General features: G+C 49.5%; 5 protein-coding genes across 5 annotated transcripts; 2 read left to right on the top strand and 3 right to left on the bottom strand.

Moving 5' to 3' along the window:
- Positions 1 to 2,132: 2,132 nt before the first annotated feature.
- BP5553_00387 (Uncharacterized protein) lies at positions 2,133 to 3,607 on the bottom strand (the record flags this gene model as incomplete). The annotated part of the gene is made up of 6 exons (XM_032009010.1): positions 2,133 to 2,152; positions 2,210 to 2,330; positions 2,386 to 2,494; positions 2,626 to 3,437; positions 3,510 to 3,530; positions 3,587 to 3,607. 6 exons carry the CDS (start codon positions 3,605 to 3,607, stop codon positions 2,133 to 2,135), a joined length of 1,104 nt encoding a protein of 367 aa, XP_031873064.1.
- Positions 3,608 to 3,970: 363 nt separating this feature from the next.
- BP5553_00386 (3-oxo-5-alpha-steroid 4-dehydrogenase-like protein) lies at positions 3,971 to 4,974 on the top strand (the record flags this gene model as incomplete). Its single annotated transcript, XM_032009009.1, has 4 exons — positions 3,971 to 4,422; positions 4,493 to 4,545; positions 4,594 to 4,869; positions 4,919 to 4,974. The coding sequence occupies 4 exons, from the start codon at positions 3,971 to 3,973 to the stop codon at positions 4,972 to 4,974; spliced, it is 837 nt and encodes a 278-aa protein (XP_031873063.1).
- A 27-nt stretch (positions 4,975 to 5,001) lies between these two features.
- BP5553_00385 (Calpain) lies at positions 5,002 to 5,804 on the bottom strand (the record flags this gene model as incomplete). The annotated part of the gene is made up of 2 exons (XM_032009008.1): positions 5,002 to 5,628; positions 5,682 to 5,804. 2 exons carry the CDS (start codon positions 5,802 to 5,804, stop codon positions 5,002 to 5,004), a joined length of 750 nt encoding a protein of 249 aa, XP_031873062.1.
- A 539-nt stretch (positions 5,805 to 6,343) lies between these two features.
- Positions 6,344 to 11,441, top strand: BP5553_00384 (Ankyrin repeat-containing protein; the record flags this gene model as incomplete). The annotated part of the gene is made up of 4 exons (XM_032009007.1): positions 6,344 to 6,533; positions 6,596 to 10,546; positions 10,600 to 10,796; positions 10,845 to 11,441. 4 exons carry the CDS (start codon positions 6,344 to 6,346, stop codon positions 11,439 to 11,441), a joined length of 4,935 nt encoding a protein of 1,644 aa, XP_031873061.1.
- A 413-nt stretch (positions 11,442 to 11,854) lies between these two features.
- On the bottom strand, positions 11,855 to 12,931 carry BP5553_00383 (Uncharacterized protein; the record flags this gene model as incomplete). The annotated part of the gene is made up of 3 exons (XM_032009006.1): positions 11,855 to 11,975; positions 12,025 to 12,803; positions 12,896 to 12,931. 3 exons carry the CDS (start codon positions 12,929 to 12,931, stop codon positions 11,855 to 11,857), a joined length of 936 nt encoding a protein of 311 aa, XP_031873060.1.
- Between the last annotated feature and the right edge of the window lie 39 nt (positions 12,932 to 12,970).

Genomic DNA, 12,970 nt, shown 5'->3' with positions numbered 1-12,970 from the left:
GAGCTTGCAATCACGGCCTGTCGTCTGCTGCGGATTGTGACCGTGCTGCCGCTGGCCTGGGCGTCCACTTTGTTGCGGTGATATACGACGAACAAGCCATCTCCTTGTGTCCAACTTCTTGTCGTCTTCTCCTTGCGATCCCAGCCATTTGCCGTTAGTTATTAGCCAGAGAGTTCCGTATATTAACGGCAAGCATCAAGCGGAACGAATCTATGAAGTCGTCATATCATTCATTAAGTTGTAACTTATAATAATGGCTCTCCGCCTTTGCGAGGGATGGTCGCCTGAAACGACTAATCTCGTCTCTGCTAAAAGGTTATCGATAGTAGAAATGGTGCCATCCAAAAAGGGTAGATGTTGGGTAGGATTTCTAATTGGGAAACATGCAATTGGATTAGAAGATAAGATTGATTGATATCATGGGCCCAAGCGATGACAACTTCGAGCCTGGACTCGGTCTGTCGGGGAGCATCCAAGTGGTGCATTCAACGGATGCTCGCCGGGGTCGAACACTCATTGCGGGACTGGCATCAATCCGCGACGCCTTGATGAGCTTATAATTGCAATTCCTTAAGCCTTAAGCCTTAAGGAGACCCATAACGCGGATCTCGATCGGCTACTAAACGAGGTCGTGCTTCGTAGTCAATTATCATAGAGGCCTAAAGCCCAAAACGGATGGCTAGGTGGCATGGATCGTAATGAATGAGGAAAATGCCGCTTCAATGGCTAGTCCAGGAAATTGCAAAGTCCTGCTCAGACTAAATGGGACTTGAATCCATTGTTTTGGATTCGATTTTTGAACTGCAGTAATGAAAGCCATGGGTGGCCTCAGGATGTTGACTTTTAGTCAGGCTATGTTGTGGGGCATCTGATCTGTCGAATGTTCTGACAAAGGAGAAGACAATCTTATTAGTGATCAGCGATTCAGCATAGACAATCAATGCCGAACGAGGACTTGGACATTTCCCGAAACCAACCAGCCTCCCCCCACGGGGCTGTGTGAGGTCGCGGCCTGGCCTCATTGTTGGATGGAGACATAGGTTTGTAGATTCATATAGCACTGCCCTGATCTTCAAACAACGGCTTCATGCGATCTGGATGTTGCCGGAAGACCGCATTGCTCCAACTTCCAAGGTACTTGCGATTTTGTAAGCCTTGGATCTGCGGCCGACGCCAGAGATCACATTTTGTTCCGGCGGCAAGAGGAGGATTTTGAACGGTTGACATCAGGCATTAATCGGGCGAATTAGTTGGGCCCAACCCAATTTTCCGGAATGATTGGTTGAGAAATTCCTGTGGGGGTTATGATGGCCGCGGCGCCCGTTAATAGGCAAAATTGGCCCCTGTACCGTACTCCCGCTGCTTTTCCACGGCTCTATAAGCGCGAAAAGGCCTCTCTCATTGTCCGTGCGTAATTGACCCCCGTTTTGAAATAATATGTTTCCCTTGGGCGAGATCTCTCTGGACTATCAAGGTCATGCAGGTTCAAGGAAGATGGGCTGATAGATGTTTCCGTTTGCTACTCCGCTAATATATAGCTGGTATAGGGTATAGATCCCTGGGATTTGGCATAACGGCTTGACGGCTTGACAAAAGGAAATCCGAGGCAGTAACTGACGTAATTTCACGAAAGCCAACATGAAGCTTCCCAATACTGTTTTCTCACGTTATAGTTTTAACCTAGGATACAGATGGATTGGCATCTTGATTTGAATTGGTCTTCCATTTGAAACCGGCCTTGTCTTATCCATTCTAGTCAATTGACAGGAATAGGAGTATACCCTCCGATTGAATCCCAGCTTGGATATACTTTTGCAGTTGTTCTTTTGACCCTCGGACTCCGAGAAAGATAGCTCCATGGCGACAGGAATTTCTCCCAAGAGGCTGAAACCGTTGGGTGAGCATACGTCGTGGCTTAACGGCCGTCGTAATTACCATCCGCAGTGTCTCTTAAGGAGTGATACCGTCAATTGACGTAATATCATATTATCTACGAAAACGTCCTTTCAGTTTGTGCCCATCCCTAGTCGCATATTCCGTACTCTAGCGGCAATATGGGTTGGGAGGCATGGCTGTTTCTTGGCGTCTCGGAACCCCTGCTATGGCTCGATATTCCGAAGATTCCATATTGCTTACCTCTTGACGATGGTGACTTGAGGCTGGTTAGAAATATATCCATAAAAAAGGCTTGACCGATAGTGGAACTTACTGATGTCTTCATCCGCGAGCTCGTGGCCGAGCCCGACACGCTGTGGCTGATGCTTTACGGATTTTCCATAGACAATTGCGTGTCGGAATTGTTCCACAATGGTTTTGTGGATAGCATTACACTGTCCCAACAGTTAGCTGGATGAGTACACTGCAGGAAGAGGCGGTGCTACTCACGAAATCTTCAACGGTGCACTTTGTGGAACGTAACACTACCGGCTGTGTATAGTCGGGTAGCTTTCCTTTAGGCTTCGTATAAACCCTCACAAGGGTCAATCTCTCCCACCTGGCTGCATGTTAGCGGCTACACCATATGGAGCAGGTGCCACGGGAGATCCCTGATTATCAAGAAACATTCTTGATAAACTCGGAAACAGGGTATATGAATCCAACCAACAGCCTGGGGGGGGGGCTTACATTTGTTCCAGTAGCTCATCAAAATTCCAACCATGTTCAGCGGAAATCGGGCACGCGTTTGGAATTCTGTAGAGCAAATCTAATTCCTCTATCGAAATGGCGTCGATTTTATTGAGCGCATATATAACCGGAACATAACTTCTGCTCTTCGCTTCCAGAACATCAATAAGGTCATCGATTGTGGCATCGCACCGAATAGCGATGTCCGCGGACGATATCTTGTATTCTCCCATAACTGCTTTAATCTCGTCGTGGTCGATGTGGGTTAGAGGGACAGTGTTGGTGATACTAATGCCTCCTTTGTCTTTCTTTTTGAAAACGATATTTGGCGGACTTTTGTTAATCCTGATCCCGAATCCTTCCAATTCTGCTTCGATAACTTTCTTGTCCGTGAGCGGCTTGTTGACATCAAGAACGATGAATATTAGATGGCATGTCTTGGCAACGGCAATAACTTGTCGACCTCTTCCCTTTCCGTCCTTTGCTCCCTGAATAATACCTGGCAGATCGAGCATTTGTATTTTCGCACCATTGTATACCACTTGACCCGGTACCGTTGTCAGGGTGGTGAACTCGTATGCAGCGGCCTCCGAGTGCTGGCCAGTGAGTCGACTCATCAGTGTACTCTTGCCCACCGAAGGAAAGCCTATGAAGCCCACACTGGCCACACCAGTTCTAGCAACATCGAATCCTGCCCCTGCGCCGCCGCCGCTAGTTGTGGGAGTCAAAAGTTCTCGCTTTAGCTTTGCAAGCTTGGCTTTCAGTTGTCCGAGATGGAAAGATGTAGCTTTGTTCTTTTGGGTTTTGGCCATCTAGGAGGGGGTTAACACGTCTGAATTGAGAGCGCATGTTTGCTGTCATGCTGATCGAAATGTAGTGCTTACTTCAGACTCAATGTCCTTGATCTGTGGCGGGGTATTAGCATTTATAGCAAAGGATGTGTTTATCTTTGATCTCGTACCTTATCCACGGTAGTCGCCATGATTGCGGATTCTGATTGCGGGAATCAGAGATAATGTGCGATATATGGAGGGCAGTGGGTGGCGAGTATTATAAGTCTGGTGCTGGGTTTGTGGTTGCGGTTGCCGTTGCGTTGTGTTTGTGGTTGGGGTTTTGCAAGTGCCACTTCTGTGGGCGTGGGGTACTGTAGATTTTTAAATATTGGCAATCGGATCTCTAGGCGGGCCGACGATCACGTGCTGCGTAGAATACCAAGGCAAGGCTGACCGAGGTGTTCTGGCCACAAACCCAAACTACTACACCCCTTCTAGAGAGCTTTAAACTCCTTTTATTCCGGCATTTTCTCAATATATATCAAACAATTTACCTTCATACCGCCCTCAACATGGATCCCGCCCTCGTTTGTAAGCTCTTCTTTGTCCTCTCGACCACCGTTCTCCTGGGCGGGGTGTTGGTCCCTTCCATGAGGGAAAGCATCATGAACTACGGATCTCGACTCAGTAATACGAACCCTAAAACGAAAGATAGCAAGCAGAAGGGGGTTGTCACTAGTCTCATGGACTTTGTTGCATCCTTAAAAGTCCCGCATCCGTGGTTCACCCATTTCTACGTGGTTTCCGTTGCATCTTCTATCTTCTGGGCCTTCCAGATTACCACACGTGGATTCGCTTTTCAATACTTGGCTTCCCATTCCCATGATGGATATGGCGGGATGTCCGTAAATCAGGCATTCTTAGCTTGGTTATTCATGGCGATACAAGGAATTAGACGGGCCTACGAATCTTTCACCCTCACGAAGCCTTCTCAGTCGAAAATGTGGGTTGGATTGTGGATTTTGTAAGTCATTCGGGAATTGATATTCTTATCATGTGTCGATAAAGTCGAATTGAGTTTCTGATGTTGACAGGGGAATTGCCTACTACATTTTCATGGGCGTTTCAGTATGGATTGAAGGCATCGGTAAGTCCGTTGGAAAGGTTGTCATTTCCGGTCACTGATATCTACTAGGTGCATTGAATGAGAGCAGACCTCTCATAGAAATGTTGGAATTCTCAAGGCCATCGATCAAAACGCTCATTGCAAGTCACTTGTTCGTACTTGGCTCAGCTGCACAACATATTTGCCATAAACACCTCGCCAGTCTCAAAAAATACACCCTTCCCAATCACCCCTTCTTCCGATTCTTAATATGCCCGCATTATACAAGCGAATGCTTGATATACGTCGCCATAGCCATTGTAGCCACACCAGAGGGCCAGATCATGAACAGAACCATGTTGGCTGGTATCTTTTTTATTGTTTCGAATCTAGGTGTTACAGCTGATTCAACTAGGAAGTGGTATGCGGAGAAATTCGGGGCTGAAAGAATTAAGGGTCGCTGGACTATGATACCCTACCTGTACTGAAATAGTCCTGTCAACTCTTGCCAAATATTGCAAATTTGCCACCTAGCTTGACAACTTTCTTGACATCACGATACGTGAGGCTTGTGCGCGTGGAGCGCTGGAGCTTCCCGTCCACAATCAATTCTGGTGATCGAAGTAGATCCCAGTTCGATACCGTATCTGGGCCGAGATTAACATCCTCATGAACTTCTGCAATGCCGTGCAGATAATCAGTATATAACTCGCCGGTGGTGATCAGTAGACTTCGAGGTTCCTGGAGGATCCTAAATCTTGGCTCCGTTTCTCTGGTTCCGTCTTCGTTCGTACCGTATACATCTAGTACTAAACTCGAGCCCAAGCTGACAGTACATACTACGGGATGGTATGCAGCACCGTCCTTATGAGGCATGATGCCTTCCCCAGGTTGGTACTGGTTTATAAGAACATGATTTGGGGCGGCATGAGGACTAGTCGAGAAAATGTGACTCTGTGGATCAGCAGTGGACGCTGGACAAGCAAGAAGTCGCGTGGCAATAGGCTCGACAAGCCATTTCGGGAGGAGGCATTGGAGCAGCGTATCCCGGGTCAAGTCCGATGGCCATGTCTGGAGACGACGGTGGGCAAGTTGCTTCCAGCGAGGTTTTGGAGCTGCCTCGATCTGACAAAATTAAATCAGGGAAGTCTATGAAAGGGATCCACAAATGAACCCACCTTGTTCAAGAGACCTTCCTCCTCCTCTAGACTGATAAAGTCTGCGATATAGTAGCCATTCGCGGGGAGGAGTTTAATCCTGACGTCTTCGAGCGAAGTTGGTATCGGTGGTACCGGCGACATTTCGATCGCGTTGTGTTTGGGGTTGGGGGATATTACGCGGTAACTGAATCGCAACCGATATATCGGTCCCGTCTCAAAGCAGGGTCTGACAAAGAAGGATTCACCGGAATAAGGGTACTCGTAGGCTCTAGGCGGACCATACTTATGCCTTCGAACGCGCTTGTTGGCTGATAGTCTTAGTCTTGACTCTTCAAAGACATGGTAGACTACTCGAGTCGTCGGCCGGCTCGGGCCTAGCGAGGATAGTGTCTAGAGGTTTGGGATTCCTGGCAAATGCGTACTTCGTGCCTCAGCCTGAGACAGTGAGGCAGTTCTCGGTCGCATACGAAATGCTGTTGTAAACACATGTAATTGAGTGCCTTTGCGATGCTACGAAGCATTGCTCTGCCATGTACTCTGCCATGTCGCTGTTGTCCTCGTAGTGTTCCGGCCCCTTTTCTCAGGCTCCACCGTGGGCAAAACCATGGATCTGGCCGTATCAAGTTAGCGAGGCCAATAAACATCAACATGCGAGCACTGCAGTACGAGTACTAAGCCTCATGCTCAAGTTCTCTCCGCCAGACCACGATCACGACACGCCCGCCACCAACACCGCCGCGCAAAGAAGACCGCGCCGTTCCTTTATCGCATATGCTCACCGGCAATTGAGAGCTTGGGGTTTTGACCGTGCGACGACGGAGACGGCGGCAGCGGCGATTGCCACACGATCACGAAACTGCCGACATAATAGTCATTACAGGACCAGGACTCGGATGACCCTCCTTGTCCTTTCCTATCCGACACCTCCAAAGTGTCTCCCAACAAAACCGGTTCTGAAGATGGCCTGGATAAGGCGACACTCGGGGTAGACCTGATGAATGCTCAGGAGAAAGCGAAGGCCGTCGCCGCGAGGCTCTCCGTCTCGCCTGGGGCCATTCGCACGGAGGTGGATGCGGTGAAGAGCAGGCCGGCAAATAGTACAAATGGTATACGGTCATCGCCACCGATGTTGGCTCCGTCCGATGCCATGGACCTAGACACGGAACCTTCAAATGGAGTGACCACTAACGCTGACGCCACGACGAAGAGCGATTCGGAGGCTGAAACAATCGTGCTGCCAGGTAAAAATGGGCATTCACCGTCAAAAATCCGGAAATCTATCAAGCACGAAGACCGGAGCGAGGACGAAGACATCATAGACGCTCCTAGTATCCAAAGCCCGAGTGATGGTGGGAAAAGTCTCGCGCAGGGGACACTGCCGCAAGTGGCAGAAAAGGCCACCGATTCGACGACCGCTGGAGCGATGGTTTCTACCTCTTCACTGGGAAAAAGAAAGCGGCCAAAGCATGGTACCATTAACATCAAAGACGACCCTGCACTTGTGGGCAATTCCAGTGGGCTCAGTTCCGTACCGACTTCTCCTGTAGCAACCACGCGCTCTTCACTGTCGAAGCCTGCGGCTTCCGATTCCGAGTTCTCCAAATCCCCATCTCCTCGCTATCGTTCCGCTGCGCGCGATCAAGCCAAATCTGTCGACCGAGTAGTTCAACGCCGGAAACAGTACACCTCCGCGTCTGGAGAGGAGGACGAAGGGGAGCGGCCAAGATTTAGCAGGCAGCGAAGTTCAGGCATCGACCACAAATCGAGTAGAGATAATCGATCTTCGTCGAAGTTCGGCACCGATACACGTCCACGAAAGCGTACGAGGTCAATATCACCACATTCGCGAGGTCACCGCCGCAGTAATTCGACCCAGTTACCGTCGAAGTCTTCCCACGGACTAGGTCACAAGAAAAAGCGCGTTCCCGCACCGCTACAGTCCACTGAATATCAGTCGGATGAGTCGTCTAGTGGCAGTTCACATCCTCGAAGTTCACGCGTGCGAAGCGTTGCAGCACCAATGACCGGCGAATCGACGATGTCGCCAGCAAAAATCGGTCCTCATAAGAAGCATGTTAATTCGTCTGGCCAGACTCTACTTGCACGTGCATGTCTAAGCGGCAAGCTAGACGTGACAAAACAAAGATACGACGAGCGCCCCCAGGATTTAAATGAAGCCGATCATGCTCTGAACACACCGCTTCATGTTGCTAGTATCAATGGGTTTGCAGATATTGTTAAATTTCTGCTGGACAAGAATTGTATTGTTGACTGTGTGAACGACCAACGAGACACGCCGCTCCATGATGCAATCGAAAATGGGCATGTGGAAGTTGTGAAACTACTCTTTGATGCAGGTGCTAACCCGAACAAACCGAACCGGCATGGAGATGAGCCACTCGACCTTGTGACAGAGAAGGAAGAGAGCGGAGCCTACAGCGAGAACGAAGCGACTGAGATTAGGACAGCAATTATAGCAGCGAAGCAGAATAATCGTGATGTCCAACGGCTCTCAGAAGATGACCATATCCATGAGCATCTCGATAGTCGGCCATCTCATCCCAAAGACAGCGCCCGCCATAGTCCACAGGCCCCAATCCACGATTCCCATGTCATGAGCTCGACCAGTAGAAGAGGCGGGACAGCTCGGTCGATCAAAACCAGTGATCATCTTCTTTATCAACGACTTGATGCGACAGAGCTACGAAAGGCTGCCAAAGAGGGTGATGCTAGTGCTGCTGCCCGGGTTCTAGAAGTCAATACTAACTTAAAGGATTCGAATTCTCTCCTGCTTGCAGCTAGAGGAGGACACTTTGATGTTATAAATATACTTTTCGCCATGGGGGGATTTGATCCTGATCCACAACCAATCCAGGGGGCACCGCCGGAACATAACACACCCATACTTGCAACCATTGGCCGCGATGACCACCTTAAGGTGATCGAATTATTTCTTGGCCAGGATAACTTTGATCCCACACGACGCATAAGGGGAGACACCTATTATGAGATCGCTAAGAAGCGAGCAGGACCCAAGTGGCAAGAGGAAGAAAAGCTTCTGAAAGATGCATATGAAAAATATGAATCCTCCCACAAAGGATCACGTTCTCCTATTCTCCGGCGAGATGGACGGGATTCGGATGCGAAAAGACTCCGTAGGGATGAACAGCAAGCTTCTCGATCCCATAAACGAACCACTTCAAGCCCGAAAGCGAAAGATTATGATACTAGTAAGACCCAGCATCGCAATTCATCATCGATCAACCAGTCTAAGGAGAGCCATCCACAAATTAAGCGAGGACCGGGACGACCTAGGAAGGAGGAAAGTGCACAAGTAACCGCGGTGTCAGATCCCGAGACCACTCCGCTAGGTCCCCCAAAACAGAAATCACAGGTCAATCGATCCGAATCTGAAGTACAAGCTGCCTCTGAGAATGAGACAACCACAAAGCCACGACGCAAGTTAGTGTCCGGCAAAGAGTTGAGAGGAGAACGGGAGCTCGAGAAGCAACGGCGTACCAGCGTTGCGTCTAACACTTCTAGCGCTTCCACCAAAGACAGGCGTGGCCTGGGCGAATCGAAAGGGGACAACAAGGTCGATGGGAGACTTAGTCCTAGCGTCTCGCGGGTCCCCAAGAAATCAACCTCTAGCCTCAATGACCATGACTCTCCTTCCGAAAAACATGCATCTGATAAGGACAGAGCCCGTTCCATCAAGAGAGACGATTCCAAAGACCGGCTCAGCGCAATTCGGAGTGAAAGTCCTGTGAAGCGACATAGGAAAAGTGCCACGCCACCTCGATCAGGTATGCAGGAGGTGACTCCTGGCTATGGTGCAGGAGGAGGTCCATTGAAGAGGCGCAAACTAGAAGCGGAGGCTGGAACAGGACCCAGACCTGATGCTACACCGACCTCCTCGCCCGACCTTCGTGTCTCTGCCGCCAAAATTCCATCCGTGGATGACGATAATGGTGAAACGTCCGGTCTAGAGTCAAAAATCAAGTCGCCTCACTCCGATGTACATGTGGATGATGTGATACGGAGTTCGAAGACAGATGAACCGAATTCCCGAGGACGCCTAGAGAAGCCAGCAGATCACGGTCCGGCCTCGTCTCATGATTCGCATGTTAAGAAACCGAAATCGGATGGCGAAGCAAGGTCAGAGCATGATGACCAGGAGCATGCGAAAGACAAGAAACGAAAGGAAGAAGAGGAGCATGTGAAAGAAAAGAAACGAAAGGAAGAAGAGGAGCACATGAAAGAAAAGAAACGAAAGGAGGAAGAGGAGCACATGAAAGAAGAGAAACGAAAGGAGGACGAGGTTGCCCGTGAGGCAGAGAGACGAGAAGCCGAACTTCAAGCTGCACAACAAAAAGCGCTGGAGGAAAAGCAGGAACTGGAGCGCATAGAAAAGGCAAAGCAGGTACGACTTGCTCGAGAGGAAGCGGCGCGCGAGGAGGAGGCAAGGCGTCAGCAGGAGGAGGCGGAGCGAAAGGAGCGCCAACGAATAAAAGACGCGGAAGCCCACGCTCGCGCCGTAGAGGAACAGAGAGTTTTGTACCTCGAGCAAGAAAGACTCAAGCGTGAGGAGCTAGAACGCAGACGGGCACTGGTGGTAGAGCAGCAACGTATCGAACGAGCAAGAATCGAGGAGGAGAAACGGCTCGAAAGGCTATCAAAGCTTCCGCTTCTACTTCGATGGTTTGATCTCTTTGACAACCCTAAAACTCCCGATGTGGCCTCCTTGTTCAGATGGATAGATGGCTACCGCTACGACACTATTCGGCCTGAAGCAACCGGCCAAGCAAATGGTCGGGAGCAGTGGATGCTGAATACAGATGCTGCGATCCTCTTAGGGGAGAAGGATCTCCATCTCTCAAGATGTAAGTTTCAGTTCCTCGCCCACCATGTTAGACTTGATACTAATTGTTGTTAGACACTGCCTGGGAACGTATCCCTTTGACGCTAGCTGCAAAGAGAGCGGTATGGAGGTTCCACAATGGTAAATTCACTCTCCGTGAACCGAATCTGGCTGGCATCCGTAGCCAAGTTCCGCAGAATGAGGGTAGGGTACGTGAGATGATAGAGAAGAACAAAGCTCTCTTTTTCCAGCTTGATCTATTTTTTGTGAAGGTACGTACTATTACAAAACGCTATGCCTTGCCGTTCTGACGTTTGCAGGTGTCGGAATTTATGTTCATCGTGCCAAACTTTCCCCACCTCCGAGGGATAGAGATTATTGTCAACTACCGAGAGTTGGATGTCACATTCCAGATGCCCCCGCCTTGTCCGAAATGGAAGCAGGATCCGGATACGGACCAGAGCCAACCATTCGCCCCCCAACCCAAAGTTCATATCAACGGGCAACTCCTTAAGCAACAAGATGTGCCTGTCACAAGGATTTTGCGAGAAGCCCCGTCCGATGAAAAGCGTATCCCCAGGCGAGAATTAGTACCGGCGCACCCTACAGATCCCGATTATGAGGAGATTTGTAGAAAGCAAGGATTGACACATCTATTGCCAGGGTACCATGCATCGCCCTCATCAGCACCTTCGCCATCTCCATCTCTGCCCCAACCGAATGGCACAGATCAGGTTCTTGAGCAGACAAACGGAATCACGCCTCCAAGCTCTGACAAGACTAAGTCCATAAATGGCGGAAGCCCCCATCGAGGCTCCATATCAGAGGCAGATCCCGTTCATACTCTTCCAAATGGAGTCGCCGAAGTTACTTCCCCCCCGGGATCGATTCCTCAGATTTCGAACCAGCATGATTAATATAGTTCATTCTGGCCTCGCCCTCAATTTCTTATGTCGCCAATCAAGTTTATTCGATATCCACGATATCGCCACCATTATTGTGGTTTCCTTTATGAATATGATCGCATCCTTCTGGTTTGTTCTGGTACCTATTGCCAATACAGGTTTCATGCAAAAGAATTATATCCAGGGGTCAATGGGTAGCGGTTTAGGCGTAGCGGAAGTCGATTGTTTGTATGAATCAAATGTTTAAAGTCAATGGCAATGAAATGTAATATACCATCTGTTAGTACTGAAAAGCATTGCAGAACCACCCTGACGAGGATATGCTTGTCTAACGTAGACTTTGATGGGCATCCCTTGGCATTTATCTTGTATGTGATTATCTGTGAAGTCCTTATCGAATATAAGATTAGGTTATATTAATATATCTATAATCTTGATGAGCTTGCCGGGATAGTAGGCCCCTTCTTACTCTCAACAACAACGCCAAGTGCAGAGCCGGCATCTAATGCAGGGGTGGTATCAAAAGACTCGTCTCCAGCGAAATGCCTATCAAGTTAATACGAAGAACACAAATAAGGGATACTGGGAAACATACCACCCTCTCTCCTCTCCTTCACTCAGAAAACTGCAGTCCCCATTACCAGTGACATCCCACCCTCCTCCAACCCCATTCCCACCCTTCCATTCCACAGTAGGGATTGCAGTCTCAGGCCCTTCCCAATCGCCCACTTCTCTTTCAACACGCCCACCCTTCTCACCTACCCTCCTGACAAATGTCGTCAGCCCACAGGTAAAAGGCTTAAAATCCTCCTCGCTCCAATCCTCCGGCGCCCTCCCCGTCAATGCCCTCCCAATCGCAATCAGCGTAGCCGCATGTGTACAGATGACTATAGCCTTCACGCCTTCCCTATCACTCCGTTCAATAACCCTATGCAACGCATATGCCGTCCGGTCGTGCAAATCCGAAATGGTCTCGCCATTCACGCTTGGCCGAATAACAGGTGTATAATCCTCGTCGAACGCGGGGAATAGGGATTTCAGCACTGAGGAATTGGCGGGGGACGGATGGTCAAACCGTGCCGTGCCGTACCATTCTCCCAATCCATTTTCGCCGCGGATCTTTTGGGCTTCGGGGTCGGTGGTGGTCGAGGAGAGGGCTTGGAGAGTGGGGGAGATGGTTTGGATACAGCGGTAGAAGGGCGAGGAGTAGAAGCGTTGGATGGGCGGGGAGAGCGTGCTCAGGTGGGCGGCGAGTTCTTGGGATTGCGTGATGCCTTTGCTTGCCAGTGCTGGGTCGGATGGAATACCTGTGGGTGTTGGGATGGAACTGCTGTATTCTCCTGTTTTGAGGTCCACGACCCAGTTGGATCGGAACTGAAAAAGTATGTTAGTCGTAATGATCGGATATGAAGGAGTATAGGGGAATGAGGATTTGCATGAGAGGGGAGTTAGAACTGGGAACTTACACCGTGGCGGACTACATATATGGCTTCGAGCGACATTGTTACGTTTCTTTGGACTTACGTTCTGTAGACATTTAT

This window comes from Venustampulla echinocandica (assembly GCF_003357145.1).
Source record: "Venustampulla echinocandica strain BP 5553 chromosome Unknown scaffold_0, whole genome shotgun sequence".
NCBI classification, from domain to species: Eukaryota; Fungi; Ascomycota; class Leotiomycetes; order Helotiales; family Pleuroascaceae; genus Venustampulla; species Venustampulla echinocandica.
The sequence above is the reverse complement of the archived record's forward strand: the minus strand, read 5'-3'. Positions and strand labels throughout refer to the sequence as shown.